Here is a 27,634-nt window from a genome sequence, read left to right on the forward strand (position 1 = left end):
GCGCTTCTATCGAAAATTAAGGGTCCATATCCCCAGCCACCAGTTTTCCACGTGCACATAGATGGCCACAATTGCCAAAATTTTAAGTAGACAACTGACCTCCTACAAGCAAGGGAGGAAGACTGAAATGCTTTTAGTTACAAAAACACTGCCTTTGATTCTATTTTGTGATTAACAAATCTCATGATACAACCTGATTCAAAAATGTATTTTGAAATGCTACATATGAACTAAGAATTATCCTCATCACCACCATACAAAGTCTTCAAAGTTTTAGAAAAAGGAAAAGTTTTAAATTAATTGGTGAAACTAGCATAGCTTTTTGGATATAAATAAGTGCTCTCAAACAATCACCTTCGTGATTATTACACATTTTAAGACAAAATAAAGTAAAAAATGCATTCTGGAAGTCATTACTGCCCAAATGGTGCCTGCATTTCCTGCACCACTCTTTATTATACTGTAGTACAAAATGACTGCTTACACCCACACAAATGTAATTTCAGGGCAGTGGCAACAAGTTCAATTTTGTGAGCGTGATTACTTTATTGCACGTGTCACATGAATCAGAGACTGCATATACCCCTGTTGAAACACCTTCTAGATCTAGACACATAATGACTTTGAGACTCTGTAGTGAACATTTTGCACTATACGCCTTTAAAGGAAACTTTAAAGGAAAATCAGCTTCACTTACAAATTATCTGTGGCAACAGTACAGCATTTCATAAATAAATTTTACCCAAATATTACAGAAAAAAGCTTTGGGATACATTAAATATAAATACAGTGACAGCTGAGCTGCAAATTTAATTTAGGTATATACAATAATATGCTCACCAGTTCTTTTCACAGATGTATGCTTAACCTCCCTGAGTCCTTTTCCTTACTTAGCGACATGGTACTTTTTCAGATGTTTGCTCAGTAACAGCAATGACAGCTTTGGGGTTAGAAAGAAAGGTGGGAAGGATTATGTCAAAGTGCACTCCATCTCATTTGTCATGTATTTTAAGCTTACTGTACTTTTGCTTCTACGAGCCCACTGGTCATGACATGCCCATGACCACTTACACAGGCACTGACATGTCTTAGTGAATCTGCTCCAAGATAGGCCATTAAAAGTTCAGTGCGTCGGATTAATAATTGCATAAGGTCTTCGGCCAAACTCTCCATAGTTGAGTATCGCACCTTTTCAAAATCAAAAATGTCTTTGAGGAAGAAAAGCACTTGATCCTAGTAGGGGAAAAAAGAAAAAAAAATTATTTTTTTTTGTATTAACATTATTCTTGTATTTACTTACAAGAAGAGAAAAGTATGCAATGCTACCTATTTCTTTTAGACATTTCATAAAATCATCCGTTTATGTATTATTATAGTGCTTAGATATAATTTCACTAAAACATATTTTACAAAACAGTTTTAAGCCTAAAAGCCTAGTCAATATGAAAGTATTTTCATTAATATTATATACATACAAATATTTTTACTATTAGTCTTAATGAAAATGCAAATGTGTGCCTATAAGATCCTCATTTCTTTTAATCTGGAAGATTTTAACTCTTTTTTAAAATAAGGTAAGTGGTAGTTAAGAAAACATTGCAAACCTTGAAGAAGCAGCATAGGTCATAAAGGGAGTTCCTGGGGCCTAAAAAACCCCATGCCAAAACAGGGCTGATATGTTCACATATAGCATAGAAATGCGCAAAAAATCCATCAGGTACCTAGTGATGTAAAAATCAGAGACAAAAGTTACACAGTAAACTTAGTATAAAACTCTATTACATAAAATTAGGTCTTCAGAAAAGCTTAAAACACCTACCACTTTAGGGCTGTGGTAACCTGAACTCCTTTAAATTATAGGCAACTGTACAGAGCAAGCGTCATGATTGTTTTAAGAGTGAGTTTGTTTGCTTGTTTTCTTAACTTTACTGGTGTTTTGTATTTTAAATATTTTAAAATTAATAGGCATAAGGCCAACAAATCATGACGAATCTACTCTGCCCTTCTGTATGAGGGATCAGGTAAGAGGGAGGCTGCAATAGAGCTCCTGCAGCTGTTGAGGAAGATGCTACTTCAGGTAAGTAAAGGGACAGGAAGAATTTTATTTAGCTGTGGAGATAGTCAGGGACGTGGGATAGAGAATCTTAGCATAAGCACGTAAGATATAAGATTAATGACCTTGGCCTGCGAAAATCCAAAGTATATGCGTGAACCCAGAAGTCAGACAATGTCACCATTGATTTTTGGACCTATCCTAGTTTGAGAGTCTTTCAGCTAAGATTTTTTTTGCTAAAAAATGGTATTAGGGCCCTATGAACTAAACCTCTCTGAGAGGCAGACTGTTCTCTAAACTAACATGTCCACGTTGATTAAGGATTAAGGGTTGATCTGTAATTAATTTTTCAAAAGCTACAAGGCAGAACTTCATATTCTTTGGAGTTGATCAGTAACTCTGCAGAGCAACTTACCTTCATTTGCTGTCTTTTCTGCTTCAGTACTGACCAACAGCTTGAAGCCACAGCCTAAATGTAAAAACAGCACGAAACCGTGAATAAAAATAACTAATTGTGTAAGAAAATTGTACTTGTTATTTTGAAGTCTTTTTTGCGACACTTTCTTTAGTTTAATTCAAAAGTGATTTAGAACCCTTGACTTCTTTTTACAGTTTAACAGCAACATCTACTTAGTTTAACTGAGGACTAACTTATTATATACCAGAGAGCATGCTCAGACATCAGAAACTATTTTAGATATTAAATAGCATGTGAACACATTGAAATGTCCTTTTTCATTTTAGCAAAAACATTCTTGCAATAGCTTCAGATTCAGCTAAGTAGTTTTGTCCAAATATGGACCTGTGCAAAACAATATACCCATATCAGAATTAGGCTTTTTCCCCCCTCATAGCTTGTAAGGGAATTCTATCCTCATCTGTTTCTCCATCAGTACTGCAAGATAATTTACTACTCACAAAAAAATCATCCGATGTATTTTTCATAGTGGCAGCTTTTAAATTACGATTACAAAACCCCCTGATACCACCCTTCAGATGTGTAATTCAGTTGTACTGGAAGCTGAATTAGACTTTACACTAAAGGAGGGTGTAGTTTATTTGCTTTAAAATTAATGCTATTATCAAGATGAAATATCCAGCCAGATTTGAGTCAAATCTGGCTGGAGGCCGGTCACTAGTGGAGTCCCCCAGGGCTCGGTACTGGGGCCGGTCCTCTTTAATATCTTTATTGATGATCTGGATGAGGGCGTCCAGTGCACCCTCAGTAAGTTTGCAGATGACACCAAGCTAAGTGCGTGTGTCGATCTGCTCGAGGGCAGGAAGGCTCTGCAGGAGGATCTGCATAGGCTGGAGCGATGGGCTGAGGTCAACTGCATGAAGTTCAACAAGGCCAAGTGCCGGGTCCTGCACCTGGGCTGCAACAACCCCAAGCAGAGCTACAGGCTGGGAGATGAGTGGCTGGAAAGCTGCCTGGCCGAGAAGGACCTGGGAGTATTGGTGGATAGTCGGCTGAATATGAGCCAGCAGTGTGCCCAGGTGGCCAAGAAGGCCAACGGCATCCTGGCCTGTATAAGAAGCAGTGTGGCCAGCAGGTCGAGGGAAGTGATTGTGCCCCTGTACTCGGCTCTGGTGAGGCCGCACCTCGAGTACTGTGTTCAGTTTTGGGCCCCTCGCTACAGGAAGGACATGGACGTGCTCGAGCGAGTCCAGAGAAGGGCGACCAAGCTGGTGAGGGGTCTGGAGAACAAGTCTTACGAGGAGCGGCTGAGGGAGCTGGGCTTGTTCAGCCTGGAGAAGAGGAGGCTCAGGGGCGACCTCATCGCTCTCTACAGTTACCTGAAAGGAGGCTGTAGAGAGGTGGGGGTTGGTCTATTCTCCCACGTGCCTGGTGACAGGACGAGGGGGAATGGGCTAAAGTTGCGACAGGGGAGTTTTAGGTTGGATGTTAGGAAGTACTTCTTTACCGAAAGGGTTATTAAGCATTGGAACGGGCTGCCCAGGGAGGTGGTGGAGTCACCATCCCTGGAGGTCTTTAAAAGACGTTTAGATGTAGAGCTTGGGGATATGGTTTAGTGGAGTACTTAGTGTTAGGTCGGAGGTTGGACTCGATGATCTTGAGGTCTCTTCCAACCTAGAAAAATCTGTGAATCTGTGAATCTGTGAAATATATAGTCTTTATTCTGCAGGTGTTGGATTTATTCTCATTTTTACATTGCACTCTAAAATATAAAATACTGATCAACAGAAGAACAGTTTCAGCATATAAAGAAATTTTATATCAGAATGCTCACACCATTGTTATATTTGTCATACTGTCTACTTATCGTAACGTACTACAGAATCATGATTATGAAAATTAAACAAATACTTACTGTTTCTTTAAAAGAGGAATTTAGCCAACGGTTGTTTACTACATTCTGTATAGATATTGGTGGATTTTCTAAGTCTTCAAATGAATCCATCAATATGAAGTCCAGAACAACATCATAAAAATTCAAGTTCTTTACCTGTATTCAATCAGAACATGATCTAAGTAACTTAGTTTTTCTTTTGGCGGTGGAATTCAACACACACCATATGCTAGCTCTATATTAACATGCAAATTTATCATTGTTGTTGATTTTTAATGGATATTGAAGACATTCATTAAAGTATCATTCTCCTGTCAGCAAAGGAGAAGTTGAAAAAAAAAAACCAAATGTTTTCTGGCACTAAACTATATTGGTAGATGCCATTTCTTTATTTCAGGAATGTTAAGCATAAAAAAGATGACTTTCCCACAATTCTGACATGCAAGAAAGTATTTTTGGCTGCTACAGTTGGCATAATTAAGGGGGTAAAAACACTTCAAAAAATTCACACTCACTCCTCTAGCAGCAAGTTCCATTTCAGTATTATCCCAGTGATCTGTTTGTTCCAAAAAATAAATCATTTCATCAAAGACATCTTCAAATTTCTTTGGATTCTGCGAAGTAAAAGCAAGGAGTGTCAAGCAAACCTAACAAGAGAGATGGTTTATTTACACTGAAAAGTGAATTATGGTAGAAGTTACATTAGCAGTGAAACATTATTTAAAAAAGGCTTTTACCTTTCGTGCTCTCACAATTAAAGCAGACAAAATTTTTCTTCCACTTTCAGCAAGAAATATTCTGTTTGCTGTTTCTGAAAGAATTATCTGGAAAAGGTTTCAGAAAAAATAAACATATTAATTCACAAATAATAGTAAGCGTCTTTTATTACTTCAATCAAATTTAGTAAGTATTTCTTCATTATGACCATTAGCATGGTAGGGCAATAATCTTTGGTCCAAAGATTCCAAATTTTGCTAGTCACAAGATTGGGACTCCTTTGCAAACATGTCACATTTTAGAATTATAGAAATGTAAACATAACAAGAATATATTTAATTATACGATGTATTATGAAAACACTCTCACAAGTACTACATTGATAGTGGCATTTCAATATCACATGTTTTAGGCTTAAGAATGCACACAGATCACTTTGCTTTCTATTTACCTGAAAAGCTTGTCGAATGCAATGAAGCTTAGCAAGAAAGTCACTGTCTCCTAGACATTCAAACATTTCAGTCCTGTATAAAATAGAACAGTTTTCAAAGACCATCAAAAAAAGAAATACTAGAAAATTTAGCCAAACCTAGTTCTTACTTTGAAAAAATACCTAGTATGAGAAACCTTTTTAAAACGAGTTCTGTAGAGAATATTTGACTTAAACTTTTGCTTTTCTTGGAAATTAAGTAGACAAATTAATACCTTAACACTCTTGAGTAAATTTTGCCTTCTTCTGCTAAGTGCATAGCTTCTTCATACAACGGACAATGGCAAAGGGAATCTAGACCATAGGTATTACGAATTTCTCTATGCTCTGTGAGCTGAAAAAGAAATTAACATTCATTAAGGAGCTTGCTGAAATAAAGATATAAAAAATTAAGTCAAAGTTTTCCTGATCTTATAAGAAACTTTATCCTTTTCTGCATCTGCTTAAAAAAAGGCGGTGACATTTAACTACTAAACAGAAGCGAGACACCATACTATTTAAAATGGCTGTTAATTTGTACCTTTCAAAGTCTGAAATCTACAGTTTCAGGTTTCAGCTTTCAAAAGTTTATTTAATGAAATTTCATCAGTTTTTGTTTTAATTTGACTACTTAAATCTAATGAGTCTTGGTGCAGTTCAAAAAAAAAAAAAACAAACAAAAAACTGTCAAGACACCGAAAGTACAGAATGACTGCATCATGCAAATCTTCAGGAAGCTGGAAATAGTAACATCCTCCCACCCTTGTTTTTGTTTTGCTGGTAAATCTATCTGCTAGTTACAAAGCATAGTGCATGAAGCACAAGCTGCCAGCATTGTACTACAGGATCCCCAAAAGATTGTCATTATTAGCAGTTTTAATTCTGTGGTTATCATATAAATTAACATGAACTCATAGACATTTTTAGAGCAGCAAAAAACAAAAATAGATTAAGAAGTTAAAGGATGCAAATAATACAGAGAAATCCTGTTGTAAACAAAACAATGGCTAGCTACAATTTCCACTACAAACATTCCATCATATTATCAACAATCCAAAACCCAAAAAACAACCAAAAAAAAAAGGCATATGCTTCTCAAACTCATCTAGCTTGAAAGTATCTCCATTTAAAAAGGATTCATTTATTTGTTAGTTGTTTTGCTTGGAAGAACAGAGGAGGATAAGCTGAATTCCAGTTCATGATTTACAGCTACTGAGACCAAAGATTTTATGCAGATTTAACAATATTAATGATAGCAATAACTTGTTTTAGATTTACTAATTCAAAAAGCCAGTCTGAAAATTTATGTTCTTATTAAACAAAGAAAGCCCTGTAACTTTCATTTGAAAACATGTGTATTCCTATACAGGAAGGAATAATTTAACCAACTGGAAGGAACAAGAATATATTGATTTCTGATATATATTAATTTCTTTTATATATATATATACACATATATATATACAAGCTCACACATATACAAATATTATACGGATGTATATATAGTGCAATAATTAGAACGGGTATATAAACATGAAAAGGTGAAAAATCTTTACTCCAGAATTTGTTTTTCTATGCTATGTTTAAGAAATGTTAACTATGGAACAATACAGGCATTTTCCAAAATAAAGACCAAAACAGAACACAAATAAGCATACTAACTTACTTCTTACCTGGTCCAGCTATAACTGAAGCTATAAAACATTCCATTTATCTTATTTCATTTGCAAAGAATGAGAAGAAATAGTTTGTGAAAACATATGCACTTTGTAAACAGCTGCCCCTCTCTTGGAGGTTATCATTTCTATGGTAAAAGGGATTACGTTAGTTTTCCCCAGTGAACTTCAGGTAAATAAGCTTCTTCAGATATTTAGGCAAATTGACTAACTTGGACTGAATTAGGACTCAAGTGATCACCACAGTTAGATGCACATAACCTCCACTTGTTGCCAGCAAGGCTGAGATGAGAATGTCTCCAGGCCAGGAAGATGTCTGATCAGGGCCTTTGTGGTTACAGATTAACACAGAACCTCATACCTGGGGGTTAAGTGAGGCTCTTGGTTATCCATAGCTTCCTCTCATGCTAGCAGATGAAATAAAATAGCTGTGTTACTGTTGTTAGGTGTATTACTGAGCTCAAATTCTGAAAGCAGTTACATCAACTGGCTACCAAGCAAGAGAGAAGGGTATAAAGATTCTTCTGCTGAGACAGTTTTGACTACAGATTGAAGTTAGTCCCAACCAGGAACATTTGGACAAGGGGCACAAATTCCTCTCTCACTGACTTCTTTGAGTCAGTGATATAAAAAGAGGAGTGAAGAATGAACAATACAAGCCAAAAAAAAACAAAGACTAAAAACCACCTCTAACTTTAACTAGAAAAGGTGATTTCCAGATGAGTTCTGAAGATGCTTCATAATGCTTTTGCAATCATTGCAGATTTTCTTTTGATGTTTTTGAGCATTTCAAAATATATAAATATAGGTATAAATAATATATATAAGTATATAATAATAAAAAGCTTGCTTATATAAACATCCTTATTCAAACTAAAATTATTTGAAGATGCTCTCAGCATATATCCACATTTCTAACATAGCAGAGACCAGATATTAGAAGAATGGGCAAGTCATACTGAATATTTAACAACATGCAGAGCATACACCATTTTCTAGATTAATAACTTCTCAAGCTGGCATCAAAAGGAATATTAACTCTTTATTTATAGAGAAGAACTTGTCACCTTTGAGAAAAAAGGTGTAGAGATGGATTAGTTTGAAATGAGATGGTTCGCTCTAACTATTTTATATGAATTGGCACACGGGCTGCAATCAGATGCCTGCTTTTTACCCCACCATGCACCCCTGTGCACTGAGTAACTATTTCAATCAGGAGTTCACTATTTGTCAGAAGTTAGCAGACAGCCACAGTTCCCCACCTCTTGCCATTACAAGTAAGTTGGACTTGTGCAAGTTCCTTGATTCCTTTCTTGCCATTCTGCAGAGAAGGCTCCTTTGAGCAGCCAGTGCCATTTTGAAACCCTTAACGGACCGCTAAGGATGGAAAAAGCGCCCAATGCGTACTGGTAGCTGAGAGTTACACAGAGGCTTGCGATGATGGAGCTTATGTCCAAATGTCTGCTACTTCCTCAGTGCCACATGGCATTACGCGAAGAAGACTACGAGAATGAAGTCAAAGAAGGGAGGAGAAGATTTATCACTCTAAAGCAGCAGCCTGGTCTTGTAGCACTTTATTTCTCTCAGTTCAAGGCTCAAGAAAGAAACAGCAGCTGCTTGCAGCCAAGAATTAGCAGGCAGCAGCAACCACTGCCCAAGACATTTATGATGACCTGCTGTGGATACCCACCTTCATTATGTTGAAACAATACGAACATCTTCAAACTCCAAAGGCTGCAGTGATAGCTTGTGTCTCTGCACACTGTGCTGCACAACAGCTGCCAAAGATTACAATGTAGGTTGTTTGTGTTCAGATGCTAATTAATTTTCTATGGACAGTTTAGCTTTACAGATGCATCTGCTAGTAACAAAATGCTTAAATAATTGAAAAACATCAAACCTCTGGAGCTTACAATAGTTTTTAAACTTGGTATTTCTTAACTGCTCTGGTCTAATGAACAGACTCAGTACTTTTATTTGCCAACCATGAGTTGTTTCTTAATAAATAGAAAAATTCTCAGCTGTGCTTGAAGATCTTGTTGACTACCAAAATAGCCACCTACATGAATCTAACAAAAATATGCAATGCTAGACATTTTAGGAATTCTTGCTTGCTCCCTGTAATAAAAAGGTAACTTTACTGGTGCAGTCAGCTTTCCTTACATTCTAAGAAACTACGCTTATCCTGTATTAAAAAGATCAATGAACTCTTTCTCTTGATATTTGCATCTTTAAAAATATATATTTTTTTCTTCAGGTAAGTAGCTGCAGGATAAGTGTGAAACATGTTTTCAGAGTTGGAGGATGTGAAGGTGGTTACTAACTAACACATTTGAGATGGTACTGAATACGTTTTTTTCTCACAGAAAATGCATTAAGTGTCCTTGTAACGTATACAGCTAAGTGTACAAGGCAATCCTGATGATATATGAATTTCTCTCCCATTTTCTTCCAGACACCAGGAAGAATGCATCAGTTCATAATTTTAGTTGGAATTTATGATGAATGTATTCAGAATATGATTTTATCTGAGTTACTGTCTTTGTTTATACCGTGTGCTAGGGCTGATCTAGTAGGCTAGGGCACGGTGCTATACAGAATGTTTTTTGTCTTACAATACTAGTTTGCTGTGCACTGCAACTTTAATAATTAATTCACTATGTTGCATGAATCAATGGTAGTATTATTCCTTGCCAGGCAGAATAATTCTAGGCTATACGCTGTGTTGGGTACATGTGCTTTCACATACGTGGAGGTATTATGGCACAATAATGAGTTCAGTGTTAATATATGGGATTTGTTACAAATGTTATATATATTTTCTAAGAATTAAAAACAGTTTGGTATAGGCAGTCAGTGTACAGGAACACATTGGCTATTGAATGAAACTCCTCCTTGTCCTAGAACTAAAACCATTAAATATACTATGCAAGTAGTGACATAGCTAAGGCTTCAATTTAAGGACAAGGATCAACCCCAGATTTTTTCTTACTTTTTAAAGCTTTTAGAGCACCATTTAATAAGTTGTCGGCCTAAATTTCCTATTCATACCTATACAGCAGACAATCATAGTTGACCTTTGAGGGAATTAAAGGAATCTGGTTTGCGTTGAACATTCTTCATTGCCACATGGAAAAGTGCTGTAGCACAGATTTTATGTCAAACTGCCCCTCCTCCCCCCCGAATCTTTTTAACTAGGACTACATATAGCAGGATGCAGAAGACAAATAATGGATAAAAACAGACCACCAACAAAAAAAAGCACAGATGAAGTATGAAGCTTGAGGAATTTGTTAGAAAGTACACAGAACAGGAAGAATTTCTCAAAGTGGGACAGAGCTTTCTTGCTGCCTGTGACGTCACCAACATTTATTGGGAGCTGCAAAGTTTCTGGTGATGACAGGAAGGGGCAAGTTTTAGTCCTGGATATTGTGTTTCACTGAATACCATGAAATCGTTTCAGCTTGCTCAAATCAGTAGGCAATGGTTTGCGGCACTTCAGATACAGGTTCTTCAAAGAAATAATATTAGCATTAGTGGTGGGAATAACTTTGGGGATGAGTTCTTTCCTCCCTTTCTCCATATATTTTAAGACTATAATTTAAGGCACTTCCACCCCTCACTGAAGTTGTTTTGTTAGAATGGGTAGCTCCTTACAACTTGCTATCCAGGGCATGGCAGTCTGCAGCACTGCTGTGCTACATTTTTTTGAGGTAAAACAATAATCCACATCAAACTGGATGGATTACATGAACATGGGGGAAAGTGACCAGGATGAGAACAATGACTCCTGAGAAAAATCAAATTAGCGATTATGGTGACATTTCTGAAAGCAGTTAGAACACAGAAAGGTACGTCTTTATTTTTTGTAATGAAACAGGAAAAAACCTCACTTATAAATGCTATAGGAATACACATTATTATTTGCTAACATAATTCCCTTTGGTATTCCATATTTCAGGGAAGGAATAAAACACCTATTTGGAAGCCAGGAAAAAGGCAATCCTACCTTTCAGTGACAAAGCACTTTTGGAGCACGTTCTGAATGTAAAATTCAATTTCAGAATTGAAGGTTTTTGTGCCATTTATAAATAAGTTGAGGCATATGGAAACCACTGTTCTTTCCCTGTTATCAAAGCCTGTTCCTTCCTGCACTATTATATTTCAACAGATTTGAACTGTGAAAAGACAACCTTCCTAAAAAATTACTGGGAGGGTAGAGAGAGGGGAGAGAGGGGGGTGAATAGGGTTGAGCAGAGAAAGCACAGCTAAAGCTTTACTCAAGTCTTAAAGATTCCCTCTAAGCTTTGGACTGAGGCAATATTTTCACAAGGAAATCAATGTTTGTTTGATAACAGAGCTATAGATTCAGTTGCAATCCACAGATGAAAGTAAGACATGACAAATGCCTGTGCACTGACAATGGAGAGACAGCAATGTAACTCACTGTCAAGAAGAGCAGGAAAAGAAAAGAGGAAAGATGGAAAAGAAGTCACGAAAGAGGGTGGAGACCTTTATCTGGCACACTCGCTCCTGTATATTTGCCAAAGGTGGTAGCCATTTCAATCACACAGTAGGTGAGATAACAAGAATATGAAAAGAATATCGACTCTCATAAATGTAAGTTGATGGCAGATGGGCTCAGATGGGGAAGAAAACACCGTTATTTGTCACAGTAAACAGTATCAACAACAAGGCAAATAGTTATGCTTGCCATCCCTTCTGCAGTGAATCTGAGAAGCCTGTGTATTTAGGAATGGAAGTCTGGCTGGGCTTGGGGATGGCGACTGTCTAAATCATCTTCATGAGGATTTGGACACCTGTATATTGTAGGTGTCCAGATTGACTCATGGAATTGTGCCATCAAGTGCATGATCCTCAGTACCCTCTTGACTACCAGCCATAGCCAAGATGAAGTCTTGGCATACCCTACTGCTCCTGTAGAGCTCATCAAAAGGGCATGTGATTTAATCTCTGCCAATTGTCCCAGTTTTGTATATTTCTTTTCTTGAAAACTATTTTCCTATGTTTTGTCCTAATATGATGCAGCACAACATTCTTGTTGCTTCCTAAGCAGTATCCCTATTGATTTCCATCAATGTAATCTACCTGTCTCTTGTCTTAGGATTCCCCGTATTTTTGCTTGTATTGCTCCAGAGGGCAGCGAACTAAATTTGAGATGACTGTGTGTGAGCACAGGAACATGGAAATAGCTTCAAGTTTCTAAAACCAAAGCCAGAAAAAATACTTAGTGTTGCTCCCTGGGACAGGATGCAATGCAGAAAGAAGATGAATAACTGTCAATATAGTTTGTGGCACGATGTGACCAGAAAAAACGCTACTACTGTGTGATTTCCCAGAAAGTGAAATTACCAATTGGTAAGTTCTAGTGGCAACACCATCAAACTTCAAGCTGCTTATGGTTTTGCTAATTTTCAGGACTCCTCCTAGATTAATCTATTAAAATTCTTCAGTAAAGTCTGATGGAGGAGATCAGAGAGCACATTCTGTTGGTAAATGCTAGAACAGCTGGAAAGGAAGAGAACATCTTTGTAACTTTCTTCTGGAAATAACGCGTTGACAGAAAAGGCTTCGATGTACCAAAATGTGGAGACTATTTTTAGGATACATGAACACAAAAAGAAAGGTCTAAGATTGTTGCAAATTTTGACTCGAACATTTCTTTAGCATATACTGAGACAATTCAGCTTCTGGATGGGATGATTACTCCCCAAAGGTGATACATCCTGTTTCTTTAAGCCAAGCAACATAAATGAGCATAACGGATTGTCCCAATCTTCACACACTTGCAAATACATTGGGAAAGTTCACGGGAGAGAAAAAAAAAAAAAATACAAAGAAACCATACAAACTGTAATGGTTTACAGCTCCTCTCAAGAGTTGATAGAGTTGAAGCAAGCCAGAACTGTGGTCTCATCCAAATTACTGGAAGAAGTAACCAGTCTCTATAGACACAATCTTTGTTAGAAATGAATGTTAGGCATACTACCACAACTTAATGGGAATTACTAAGTCAAGGTAATTGTGTCATGGAAAAACAAACCACACAGTTGACAGTCAAAAGATAATTGCAAGCAATGCCTATGCAATTGTCTCTTTTTACAACTTAGTTTAGCAGCTTAGTTGTAGTGCATATATGATAGTAATATCTAACACAGAATATATGTATTGAGACCAATTGCTTTCCTAGTAATTTGCAGAAGAGTGCTATTCAAGATCACTTCAGCTCCTGAGAGACTATGAAGTGAGATATTCCACATTCGAGTATGTTACTGCATGTAAGATTCTTTCAAATACGCCAATGGAGCTGTAGCAAATTAGAGCTAACAGGCAATGTCCTGTTACCTGAAGATTATTTCTTTACGTATTCTTTGTGGTCTTATTGAAGAAGATGATGGAAAGTTAGATGACGTATACGATATACTAAAATATGTAGCTACCAGTTTCTAATAGTTTACTCTCAAAAACCTCAACTCCAAAAAAAACAGGCAAAGCCTGTTTCAAACATCTTTATATTACCTCAGACAATAGAAAAAAAAAATGAGAAGGGCAACTAAAAGGTGAGAGGATCTACTATAGTGTCCAATTGAATGTGCCTCTTCATTCATGAAAATCTGAGATACATGGAAAAGCAACGTCTTTCTAGAACTTTAGAAAACATGCTGCCAGTCATTGTTCCTCTCCGCCCCCCCACCACACCCCCCAAAATCACAAAACAACAACAAAAAAACAGCTAATAAGCAAACTGATTCCAATTTCATTATTCAAACAATTAGGAAAAAAGGTTGGTTTTTTTGTTGTTGTTTTTGTTTTTTCTCCCCATAAGAGAAATATGCTTTGCTTAAAATGATTAGCAAGAAATTAAGATTCTACTTCACTGTTCAAACAGATCAATGAATCTTTCAAGAAGCAACCTTCAAAAGTCTTACCTCAGCTGTGGAAACGAAGGAGTCTGTTGATGCGATGCTTAGTGTATCTCGAAGGGCAAAATCATCCATATTATCCTTTACAGTAATATCTGTATTTTTATCTTTAAAATAAATAAAAAGATGAAGTAAGTTTTCTGATAGTCTAATAACTTGAAGTATTTAAAGTGCTTTTCATGTACACTTTAATGTGTAAAGTACACTTTTCATGTACTTTTGGAAGGCACTACATTGTACTACTCTGAGTAGATACTCCTGTGATCTGCTGACATATATAAAGGTGAGTATATTTTTCTGTCTTTACAGTGGACTTACAAACATCATCCACAATGGACAGAGAAAAAAAGATCTCTCACAAAGATCTCTCTCACTAAATATCTTACTTTGCTATGTTGATCTAAATCCTTTTAAGTTTCTAACTTGGCTGTGTCATAATATAACAAAGGTGCAGTGTTCTAGTAGTCAGGAAATATTATGCAAATAAAAGCTACTGATAAATAAAAAATAGGTTTCAGCTTCACTTGAACTTTGTTTCATAGTTTAGTTCTCATGCTTTTTTTCATTCGCTGGTTTTCCAGCAGAGCAAGAGAAGTTTTTGATCTTCAGTACATCCCTTTTTCTATTGAAGCAACACATCCAGAAGCACATCCTATATAGCACTACAACTATTACTGCCTTTAAAATAACTGATATTTTATGCATAAAATCATCTACAATACAGTTTCTCTCAGTTTTCATTTATTTTATTCTCAGATTTCAACTGCTGCACATATTGCTCGCATACATGTTTTTTTTTTTCTATATAGAAACACTTTCACAGAAGGATTAAATTCATAAGTCAGTAAGTCAGACTTTGGCTTGATGTGCCACATACTACATTCTCAGTAGAGCACAGGCATTTATTTTGGGTTACTTTACCTTCAGACATTACACATGTGTTGCTAAAAGTCTGTTTTATTTCCAACAGTCAGCAGCAACCAGCTACCCAATGTCATCCAGATCTGTTGCTATGGCAATACTTTTATAAAAAACACTATTACATAGCAAGTGGCCAAATGCCAATATACTGGAATGGTTTACTCATCAATTGAAACGCTACAATCCACATATCTTAACTATTATTTCGGTGGTTGTTATGGTTTTATTTGTTACGGACTTGGAATGACAGCTCAAAAATTGTACATAATAAATATCTGTCTTTGAGACTATTCACTGAGGGAAAAAATTATTAAAAGTTTGGAGGAAGATTTTACTAGATGCTGCGACACGCACTGAGTTAGGCAGCTTCCAACTTGTAATCACAGCTCCACCAACATTCACAAGAAAAATCTCTGATTTTTCAGATCCTTCTTGATAGTTTATCCTTGCTTCTAACCTCTAAAAACCAAGAAGAAAAGTACAGCAGCATCCAAGCTGGTTGTGAAACAATCATAGACTGGAATCTGAAGAGCTGGAACACAAAACCAAACTGTAAAGCATTTGCTTGACATCTGGTAAAAGCAGACAGGTAACATGATGTTTCCTCCTTATTTCTAGCTAATAATTTGCATTAATATCTCTCTAATATTACATTAAATGATTTTCTAATATCACTTTTTCATATCAGCAGTTGCTGGAACTGCAATGACACTGTTAAACACTGGGCTGCACAGGGATGTACAGCCTGGTCATGGATTTTTCCACTGAACTTCTTGTTTTGGCTAAGTTCTTTTCCATAATAAATTTGCAATTAAAACAAGAGTATCTACATCTCAAGGTTAGAAAAGCTCTCTTGCACCTGGTTCAAGTGCAATCCAAATAAACACTGTTTTTCTGACACTCCCAGTCTATAGGCGACATTTCCTTCATGAGAAGTAAACAGCTATATTCCTAAGTGGCAATATAAATTAGAAACTGTCATAGGAGTAACAAGTGGGCCACGCTGTTAATGATCTTACTGATGGCTTTGCTCAAGATGCTAAGATAAGGACACAGCTCTCATGTACACCAAGTGCAGCTGTCAAGTAGTCTCATATATCAAACTATCTGCAATCTCAGAAAGTCTCTGTCACCCTCATAGGGATGTCCGAAACACAGTTAAGGCAGTAATAGGAACTTTACATTGTACAACGGCCAGAAACCTCACGGTAGAAAAATGAAAGAACTTATTTTTTTAGTAATCGTTGCAAGAGTCATTAGGAACCTCACTAACAGTCTACTAATATGTCAGTGAGGGATTATATTTCTGATAAAATATTATTTTTGTCATTCTAAAAAGATTACCGAGTATGTAGCTAACTCCAAGATGATTCATTACACATACCTAGCTATAGGGATACAATTATAGGGGAGAAGGAGAAGCCAACCAACCAAACGACAACAAATCACGCCACAAACTTACTTAATTATTCCACAGCAGGATAGGAAATGAAAAGAGTAAAAATTTGAGTGTTTTTTTTTTTTTTTAAGTGAAATGTGTTTTTTTTTCTTTTTTCCTCCAAGTGAAGAGCTGTGGTTTTTTAAATTTATTTTTATTTAAACTAAGGCTGCAATAGCTGACTGTGGTAGCATTAGTTGCTTAAAGAAAAAAATCAATAGAATATTAATAATTTACTTTTGCTAAGGTCACAGTTCCAATATTCCTAATATGGGCCTAGAATTTTCACTTCGATAAAATGTTTGTGTTTGCTGAATATGGAATACCCGTGTTTTCAAAAAACACAAAAAACACTTCTCACTATTACAAAATGCACAACTTATGCATGTTATGACAAAATACTGATTAATAAAAGGTTGTTAACGTTACGTGAAATATTAATACCTTTGGCAAGTGGTATGTCCATACAAATGAGAGTGTACCCAAATAAAACAACACAGCCTTGTCAGCTATTTTGGACTTTCTGGCTACCACCGCCCTAATACTCTTATAATACCTTTTGCCTAGCAGATGCTTATCGATACCCATACTGTGCAGAGAACACATTATTATGAAAACAGTAGGGTGAAAATTAAGTTACAGTTAGAGTACATACCATGCAAGTACCAGGAGAACATTCTTAGACATGAGAACATGAAAAAAGAGACAGCAGCACAATGAGAATCCCGGAATGAACAGCTGCAAGAGGAACCCACCCACCCGCGGCTGCATCTGCTCATGCAGCCAGACCAAGTTCCTATGCAGTCTAATACCTTAAAGAAAGAAATACTAGCGAGTATGTGAGCTTCAAATATACTGTACTTATTTGAGAAGCCCAGGAGTTATTTACAGTTCATTTATATTTGTAAAGAGGATGAAGTGGGGTTTCAGATGTGATACTGACAACAGTAATGCCATAAAGACTCTAAGCTGTGGTGCTTTAAAATGCATAACTGGTTCTAAAGTTAGATTAAGGGTATTCAAAAATGCTAAGAATACAGAGTATGGCTAAAGCTTGTGCAAGTAATCCCAGCTTTATAAGATTATGCAAACAACTATGTATTCGAAACTAAGCAAGCTAAAAAAAATATCACATCTATTACGGAGTACTAATCTAGGATATTTATTTGTCTTTGTCTCTGGTAGATTCCTGTGGTATGACAGACCAAAAAATAAACTTCTCAACTTGCAAAGCAGCATTTGACCTTAGAGATGGAATTGTGTAGAAGTCAACTTTTTAGAATTCATTTGGGAAGTATGCATCTACAAATAACATTTTAAAATTCTGAATGTGTGTGTGTGTGTGTGTGTGTTATCTTCCCTACGACCCTGAATGAAACATGGCATGAGTTTGCATGTGAGCTTTGCACTTATGTGCAGCAGTTAAAAAAGGAAAGCACTTATCCCCTGGCAAAGAATTCACGGAGAGTTGAGGAATCTAGTTCTGAGTGTCACCGGTAAAGCCATGGCTTCCTATTATCCCCAGCCACCCACTTCAGTGGCACATTAGTGCAGTAATACATCACAAGCAGGAAAGCAGGATGGGAAAGGAAAAGCACTTCTACAATGTAAGCCAGCCCCTTGATAGACTCTGGAGAGGAGTTAGCCTTGCAGAGGAATCCACTTATGAGAAGTCAGGGTACACCAACAGTAACACGTTCCCCATATTCTGCCAGGTTACCGCACAGACAGCCGCTGTGTTTTGTGCTAGTCACATCCCTCAGATGCGTGGCTTCATGCCTAGACAACAGAATTACAATAATCAAGTTCAGAGAGCACAGAAGCATGAATTACTATCTAATTCAATTACAAGAGAACGTGTCACTGTCTTATAGCTAGGTCACAAGCAGCACTGTGTTTTGTCAACACTGCTGCTGAAGCATCCAAAAGCAGCTTCATTTACATTTATAAATAGTCATAACTCTGACAGTGTTGACTGAATATTCTTTAAAAATTTGTCAGTCCTACTAAGTAGCTACTAATGTATTACATGAAGTCCTCCACCATGCACCTAGAAAGCACTGAATTTTACTTCAAGCCATGCTTATAAAAGGAAACCAACCTCAACCTTCAGATGGCACCTTCCGATGGCTGGGTCACTCAGCAAGCAGTTACAAAAGGCTAGCCAAGGATGGAGCAGGGTGACCACACCGACCACTCCCGATTTAACACTTACTGTTAAGTTACTCATTTACAATTCCCCAATAACACAAATATCCAGATTTAAGAAAGTGCTTATAGCTGGGGGCATCTCAATTTATTGTATATGAACAAAGCTGTTATCGCCTCAAGCACAAAAACATATTTTAGCTTAGAGTCTTTTAAAAATATCTAACCAAATCTCGTACTGTCCCAGTCCGCCAGCATGCATCACCAGTAAAACATCTCATCATTCTTTGTCAGGACTGCTCTGATGTGAACCAAAATGCACTAAGCAAGAACTACTCAGGCATTTGTTTAAAGGGAAACAAATCCCGCTCCAGTGCTTTCTGACTGTCGGGCCTGACTGCCAGTACGTGCCCCCACCTCCAGCAGGCCCCGCTGCAAACACACCGCTTCTGCTCCCCAGCATTTCACTAGGAGCTCAGCTACCAGAGCAGTGGTTTAACGGAACGGAACAACCGGGGAACACAGAGCATGGGACAGCACTGAGTAGTCAGTTTTACCTTCCTCCTAGCACTCGTAGCTCTTCACAGGCTTTTAAGGTAAGCTCTGGCTAAGCTAACTGCTGAGCCTTCCCATTATATCCTTCTTAACAAACGCTCCAGTAGTTTTCATGCAGAGAACAACTGCCTGGAAAAAGTTGCAACTTGCTTAAAATAACCTTATCATCTTTAGGAGATTTTCCACATACTTTAATGGCAATTTCTGGGATGTTTGAAATAATATGGTTATTTTCAGACCTTCACGATACTGACTTTGTCCATAAAGTTATATTATCTGCTGACCACCACATGCTTAATGATGTATGAAACAGAACAACATGGCTGCTGCTCTCATATTTTCTAACTGTAAAATCAAGCACCTTGAGTGCTCTCATCCAGCGAAGGGAAACAGCACAAATAGACTACAATGATTACTAATGCACAAGCTAAGTAAACATCAAGTGTACCTTGGAAAAGAATGTTAGTATAATTTATTTCCTGTAGTCCATCAGACACAGATACATTAACAAGCTCAAGAGTATTAGATTCTTTCAAGATTTAAATCTGCTAAACAAGTCTTCCACAAATTCGATAACTGAACTGGAATAGTTCTGATGGTTGCCAGAAATATGATTTTGTTGCAAAGAATGTGACCTGTGAAAACTGCTTCTGAATCATTATGGCATGCTTTACTTTAAGACCCAAATTTCAAAATAGAAAGGCCTCAGCATTAGGAATTCTCCAATTCAAACCTCAAAGAAGAGGCAAGATAAATACTCTTGGTGCTAGATTATTCAAAACTGAATTTTAATAAAATACAGCAGCATCTAATGTGTAATTGATAATGTGAACTAATACATCATATGTGCTGACAGCTTCAAAATCAGCTTAGCAAAAACAGAGTAAATATATGCCTATATTCACTTTCTTGGTTTCCTGCTCTGACTCTCTGCTTGATGTAGACATACGAATCTGACACAGATTTGAGATGTATATTATGTATAAACTACATGTCACTGTTAGGTTTCTCCCCATCATACAGGTTCTTATTTCTTCGAAAATGTAAACTTTGATTATTTGTAACTGCATATTATAGGTTTCAACATTTTTAATGGGTTACACTTTTCTGTAAATTTTTTAGCTTTATGGCAAAGAAAAGATCAATGCATCTGGATTAAATGCCTATCCTTTATACAACAATTTGATTTCTGACCACCCTCCTGTTTGGAAGTAATAACTTGGATAACAATCAGCCTCTGTACTTATATTTGATTAAAAAGAAAAGATTTGGCAATCAAGTTTGCTCAGCTGTCTAAGCTGTCTCAGAGTCTGTTTAGATGGATGTGCAACACACAGCTGTCACTTCATCCTTTTTATCAGAGTACTCTCTTCTCCTGTAGTTCGGAAAGCATAACATCTATCTCGGCCATAGCAAAGTCTAGCTTGAATTCACATGATGCTTATTTTAAAACGTAGGCTGTCCACTGGAGATTTATAGCACAGCACTGTGAAGACTGCCAGATGCCTTAGTCATCAGATTTGAACGTCACTGCCTTTTCTTAGTTCTTCACATCCTGAAAACAAGCACAACCTGCCACTATTTTTGCACATGCACTTTCTACTGACAATAGAATGGTCTGTTCAGTCACATACAGCGTGATAGCACATTAACTCTCTGTGATGCAGAGCAAATTCAAAATGCAGTATCATATTTAAAAGAAAAGGAAGTACAAGATTAATTTTGAGGCTTACACATCTGGAATTAGCTCCTTGAATATGTTTCCTACATCAGAGGCTTCCATAAGCAGGTTAAGTAGAAAAGTCTTCTCACAAGATTTGAGAGAGGAATCTCAAAGGTAAATGAACTTATCCCTTTGTCCTCTGTTCTAGCACACCTATGTTAATCTAATAAACACCAGTGAGCACTAATAGCACGATATTTGGACAAGTTCATTACTGTTGGTACCCCTTGCTTCTTTCCAACACCATTTTGGCTTCCCCACAATGTTGCTCTTGATAAGAAGAGGAGACAGTAGGAACAGTCAGCGAAAAAGTACAAAAATAGACAGCAACCGTTGCTCAGCACCTGAAACTTTTTGCTTTATAAAGTTCCTTAAGTAGTTATATATAAAAAAGGAAAGAGTAAACAGTTTAGTAAGCTAGCATATGGACTACTTTGCTCAACATAGTACAAGAGTACAGGATCATCAAGCACATCCATGAATATCAGTTCTCTTTGAAGCAACATTTTAAACACAGGATTACTGGAAAGGTTTTTTCTTTAGCCAGTGTTTTACGCTTCAGGGATGTTCACATTTCAAAGTAAGAGAGACAGACTGACAAAAGGAACCTACATATTCATTTGCTCTTCCATTGCAAAAAAAGCGTACTGTGTAACAGTTGGTAATAACCTATTTTAAAAGAATGAAACACTCTACTCCTGAAAAACAGTTATGTTAATATGCACGTCATGCAGCCTGCAGGCATGAAGACAGGGATAAGAAAGATAGGTAGGTACCTTTTTATCTCATGAATTAATAGGAAGATAGAAAGACAGAACCAACTATTCAACCGTTGAGACTCAGCAAATTAAGTGTTAATCAGAAGATATAAATATATATATTTTTTTGATTTGTACTAAATACCCACATTCTGTATTCAAAATGGAGATTGTAATAGATTTGACACAGGCAAACTCTGCAGGGACAGCAGAGTAATCCTAGTTGTCACTTGAATTTCAGGGCAGAACAGTCTTACAGTATTCTCCAGACTCCAGAGAGGCCACTCTGGAATGTGACCGGCTTCTGCAAACCCAGCTGCACGCAGCATACACTTTAGGAATCCAAATTCATAAGAAACATGCATAACTTTAAACAATAAGACATAAAGAATATCTTAAGTGCCCTACTGATGGGGGCCTGCTTGCCTTCCACTTGTCCTTGACAGTAGGAAAGAATGAGACAAGGATCCTTAAAAGTTAGTTCTGAACGGAGTTCTTTCTCTGAGCCTTTGGTTTACTAAATAACACTGTTTACCAAACTTCACTTGAAAAACAAACCAATAACACCAAGATTACTAAATGCATTTGTAACAACATATTAATACCTGAATTATAATTAACAATAAATGCAATCAGACTTCGCAATTTAGTTTGACACTGATTAGCAGCTACTCCAGCAAATGTAAAATCAAGCTATTAGTTAACCATGGTTAAAGTAAGATAAAGCAAGGAATATATGTAATTTGGGCTATCTGGAAATATTTAAATGTTTGCCTTTAAATATTTACAGGCATTTCTACACATAGAGCAAGGGCAGCTTTAAATAGCAGTAGAGAATAAAGCCTCGTGTGATCGGCATGTGCTCTTGAACCAGATACTCTACAGCACTTTGCTACAAACAGGATTATTAGGTAAGGTGGGACGGAGCATACGGACCAGATATCGCACAAAGAATGAGAAAACTGACAATATTTTTTTTTAATTTAGATTGAACCATCAAAAAAGAAAATAAAACAACTTCAACTTATTTTTAATAAGTTTTTGTAACTGACTGCATAAATATATGGATGAGAGAAAACCAATACACAAACAACAAATTTTACTCTCTCTGTTATTGTTCACAGGACCTTTTGCTCTAACTTTCCAGAAAAATACATTTAGTCCAACATATAGGTTCAACTTTGAGAAGTTGGAAAGCTAAAACAAAACCTGAAAAAAATGGAAAGATATAAAAAGGCCTTCAGGACAAGGAAGGACTTACACAAGCGACTTATGCCTTCCAGAGTAAACAATTGGATAAAGCCTATATGAAGCCAAACTATATCACCAGTAAATAGCTGTAGCGATGGTGTATGGAAAGCACTAAATATCAAACTGAGTAAACAGCAATTATTGAAGACTGCTACGTGGATACCCTACAACCATTTATGCCAGGCTGATGGGTAGGGGCCTCTGACTTAAATGGCAGCACAATTTAAACACAGTAGGCATATCGCTTAAGAAATACAGTTGGCTTTCTCATGTGTGCAAACATGACGCTGCTTTCATTCTAACCCCTTGAAAATAAATAGCAGACAAAAGCTGATTTACTTTACTGTCAGTTGAGCTATTGAATTAATAAAGGAACTATAGTGCAGCAAACTAAATTTACTGATTTTATATGACTGTCAATATTTCATCTTGATATTGTGCTCAAAAGCAATCACAAGAAGATGAAATGTAGTTCCTGCATTTTCAAGATTAAGCTAACGTATGAAATCTTTTTAACTCTGAACTATCATTCTGTCTCTGTCTCTCCCACCACATTCTCCTTCTTTCATTTTGCCCAAGAATATTCTAAGAAAGGCTTGTCTGAAACAGAGTTTAATGTAACAATAAATTGTTTTTAGTAGAAGTTCTAAAACAGGAATTAGGCCTATGGGCCAAAACATGTTCTTGATCATCAGTTTATATAACCTCACACTGTGATACCCCAGCCAGAAAAACAAACACTTATCCCACCCTCGCAACTTGCCATCTGTCTGGTATGAGTTTTCCTGCCTCTGGAACATTTATACTCAGAATGTATATAAACACATAGAAATTAAGTGTATATACATCCTTTTTAGTAAGAAAAGGAATTTGTAAACTCTAACTTGTTAAGATATACTACAAGAATGTGCCAGAGGATTTTTTATTTTAAGGAAAAAGCAACTTCCTGCCTTTGGAAGGAATATATACCACTTTTCAAAAGTGTTAAAAGTTAAGTTACTAAATCAAACCCTGACATGGGGGAAAATGATCACTTCCCCTTACACAAAAAGGAGGTAAATATGTGTTAAAAGGTTAAAATGGTTAAAACAAGCACAGAGAAACTATTGATTAGAACTAAACACTAGAATGGTCAACAAATAAAATGCGAAATAAACACACAACAAATAAGCACATTGCAGTTAATGAGTTCTTGAACAAGATCAAGTATGAAATTGATGAACTACTAATTGTTGTTTGCAACTTTTCACAAAAACTAATGAAAAAAGAAAGCCGCTTAATATAAACCTTTAATAAGAGCTCTACTGTTGATCAAACTATAGATGGCAGATATGACTCCTGTACCAAACAACGGATGAATATAAAGAATTATGATATACTGGGGATTGTCAATGTAACTTGAGAGGAGGAAAATCATGCCCTGCATCTTTTAAGACTTTTCTGAAGTAATCAATTAGCATATGGGGAAAAAGTGATTTCATTAACAGCAAACGAACGTACAAGAACAACCTTAGCTACATGAAGGCAACAATGGAATTTGTATTAGAAATGGATCATAAAAATGAAGCATGTAAGTGATTGTCCTTTGGTTATCTGGTAGAAAATACAACCAGAATGCTGAAAACTATCAGGAAATAAGAAGTATTATGTCACTACAAACCCCTATTTTGCCTGCATCACATGAACTCTACATAATAAATTCTAGCCAGGGTATTCAGAAAAAGTATACAGTGAGCTTGGAAATCTATACAGAGAGCTAGCCAGTATAAACACAAGTACACAATGGTTTTCACACAAGGAGATGTAAGGGACTTTGGCTTAACTAAAACGAGAAGCAATAAAATCAGACAATCGGGAAGATTTTGTGTATGCACAAAAAGGTTGAAAAGGGAAGAGGGAAAGGAGCATATTGAGAGACTTAGTAAATTTTAAACAGCAAGAAGAAAGATTTATTACATCTCATCTCATAGTAGTGCCTGTGGTTCTTACTATCTGGATTTTTTTTCCTCATTATTTTTAAATGATTAAGATGTGGTAAGTCATACCTACAAGACATTATGTAAGCTGAAAGCATAAAAAGGACTGAAAAGGACATACAGAGGTCCGATTCAAAAACAGATGGTCAGATGTAAATTTGGCTATGGAAGTCCGTAGCAGTAGTCTGGACACCAAGAGTTGTGCTAAACAAGATTCTTTTATATATTGAGACTTCTTAAACTCCTTTCAGATCTATTGCCAACCACTATTGGAAACAATATTGGGCTACCTATAATGTGACCTGCTCACCCGTTTTGATGCTCTAGTTTGAATTTTTCCTTACAATTTCATAACATTTTCCTTATAAGTGCCAAACAGCACTTGTAAGTGCCCAACAGCAAACAGTCGTAAAAAAAACAATGTTCCATGCTATTTATTCACATCAAGGAATATTTATACATTTCTTTAATTTGTTGCAGCAGATTTGGGGTTTTAATTCCAATTTCGTTGATGAGTGGATGAAGATCCCTGCCCTGCCCTGAACCAGCTTTTAATTTCTGATATTCTTCTGTATTTAACATCAACCCATTTCTGTCTAACGTCAAGAAAACTAGATCATTGCTTAATATGAATAAAGGCCAGTCAGTCATGATTGATTTGTATGGTCTGCTCTTCCTTCAAAATGAAGGGAAACACCAAATAACATCTAAGAAAATTTTAAAAGTAATAGTTTGTTTCAATATATTTAAAAACATTTTGGACAGCTAATCTAATATTTGTTTTGAGGATTACTTTAATAAGCAGCATAGTGTAATTTATTACAAGCAGATTCACACTAAGTTCTGAATGAAAATTTAAGGTTACAAATGATGAAGCACTGAAATGAAACTGTCTTGTGTGACATTCTTAAAAAAATAATTTGGTGTTCACACTCCTTTTTTGATAAAGTTCTAAAAATTAATACTCTAGAAGTGCAAAAAAAATCCCTCAATGTGTAATATTATCTTAATGTAAACCAGTAGTTTATTATTTCAGACACCCTTCGAAAGGTAACTTACTTAAAAAGTGTTTGTAACCCTAAATAGGCTTTTAAAGTAGAGTTAGTCATGTGTGTTTGCTGTTACGGGGTAAATGATAAACACACAGACAATACAGCGTGGGTTAACCAGTCCTATCTGCATAGTATTGTAAGGCCCTAACTGCATGAACGATTGTACAAGTGCTCCTTACTTCTGTACGGCACTGTCACAGCTTCATTAGATTTCACCCCTTTTATCAGGGATCTCAAGTTGATGGGCAGAGGAAACAAAAAGGAAAAAAAGTGGGCAAAAGCAATTAGAGTTTGCCTGAGTAACTGTAAGGAGGCAGAAAGCTCACGTTAAGATGAGACCTTGGGAAAGAAACGAGTGCAGCTGCTCACATAAGGAATGAGCAGAAACAGTTGAGAAATTGTAGGCAGATTTTGTATTCAGAGGACTGAAAAGAGAAACACTGGACTGGCTAACGGAGCAGAGCTCGGGGATTTAAATCAGGTAGGTGAATTGTGGCTCAGTTATAAATAGCTTTTTGAGCTAAAAGGAGGAAAAGCTTGCATTTTGCTTGAAGAGAAACTCCTGAATGGAACGGAATGCTCTGGTCACAAAAAAAAAATAATGTTTTTTTACTTTTTTCTTTTTTTAAGTAAGAATCATCTTTGCTCTTTTAAGTCTGTTTGAGAGAAGCAAGTTTTAAATGGACAAGGTAAGGCACGAGAACACAGCAGGAGTCACGAAGTGAGAGAGATGAGGGCTTCAACGGGAGTTTTGGTGTGAACAGAAAGAAAGCAGGCTTCAGAGATGCCATTTGCAGAAAAGCAGCAAGGTGTATAATTAGCCTGCCTGGTCTGATCTGGAGAGCATAGCTGGGGGGCAAGTGGTAACACAGGTCTGAAACAGACACTTTCTGATTTTAGTGAAGCGTTTTCAGAAATTTCCAGCCATGTTACCCCTGGCTAACATACAAGAAATGACCTCCAGTGCTGGCTCAGTGTATGGTAAAAAAGATTATCTTGAGCCACTGCTGAAAAGATTTCAGCTAATCTGTTTTACCATGCAATGAAACGGCAGCTGAGCTTCAGCTTTTAAGATAAGTACAAGCATAAGCTCCAGGTTATCAAATACCAGCACAAAGATACAGATTATCAACCTCTAACCTTTTTTTAGTACTGTTAACTTCACTGTGGGTCCATGAAAAACTATTTTGTGTTTTTAGCATGATATTGCTAAAAATTAACAGAGTGTTGCTGAGAGAGCCAAACATTACAATCCTTCGGTACACGTAATGTTTGCAGAAATATTTGTTTACAGCTTTAAATTGAACTTCCAACTACCAATCTTACAGTTTACAATCTCACGGTCCTGTGTTTAGGTGCTTTCTGGCAAAGAATTTTGCTGAATGCTATTCAAAATGAAAGTGTTATTACTATCAGACAAATATGTCTTCAGAGTAAATCTGAAATATTATTGATAGATGAAGACATCGTATCCAATTCAAATATTTGCCATTTCAATACCTATTGTGCAACAGAAATGAGGACTTGCAGCAATACAGGAGATCTCACAGGAAAATGCAGCAAGCTTCAACAGTTACTGAACTTCCACAAATTATAATTACTAAATTATATTCAAAAACTTTAAAAAAAAATGGAATAACT

The 27,634-nt window shown here is 36.6% G+C and overlaps 1 protein-coding gene across 4 annotated transcripts in view; it reads right to left on the reverse strand.

The window, feature by feature from the left end:
• Positions 1-521: 521 nt before the first annotated feature.
• Positions 522-27,634, reverse strand: part of MIGA1 (mitoguardin 1) — a 40,044-nt gene continuing 12,931 nt past the window's right edge. For 3 of the 4 annotated variants that reach the window (XM_083846508.1, XM_083846510.1, XM_083846509.1), the window contains exons 8-16: positions 14,178-14,278; positions 5,788-5,906; positions 5,534-5,606; positions 5,103-5,189; positions 4,881-5,012; positions 4,387-4,521; positions 2,469-2,522; positions 1,605-1,721; positions 522-1,233 (exon numbers count right to left, since the gene is read on the reverse strand). In XM_083846508.1, coding sequence (XP_083702634.1) covers positions 1,015-1,233; positions 1,605-1,721; positions 2,469-2,522; positions 4,387-4,521; positions 4,881-5,012; positions 5,103-5,189; positions 5,534-5,606; positions 5,788-5,906; positions 14,178-14,278 — 1,037 coding nt within the window. In that variant the 3' untranslated portion in view covers positions 522-1,014. The remainder of the gene's footprint in view (positions 1,234-1,604; positions 1,722-2,468; positions 2,523-4,386; positions 4,522-4,880; positions 5,013-5,102; positions 5,190-5,533; positions 5,607-5,787; positions 5,907-14,177; positions 14,279-27,634) is intronic. The other variant, XM_083846511.1, reaches the window with a different exon arrangement.

This window comes from Anser anser (genome assembly GCF_964211835.1).
Source record: "Anser anser genome assembly, chromosome: 8".
Taxonomy (NCBI): Eukaryota; Metazoa; Chordata; class Aves; order Anseriformes; family Anatidae; genus Anser; species Anser anser.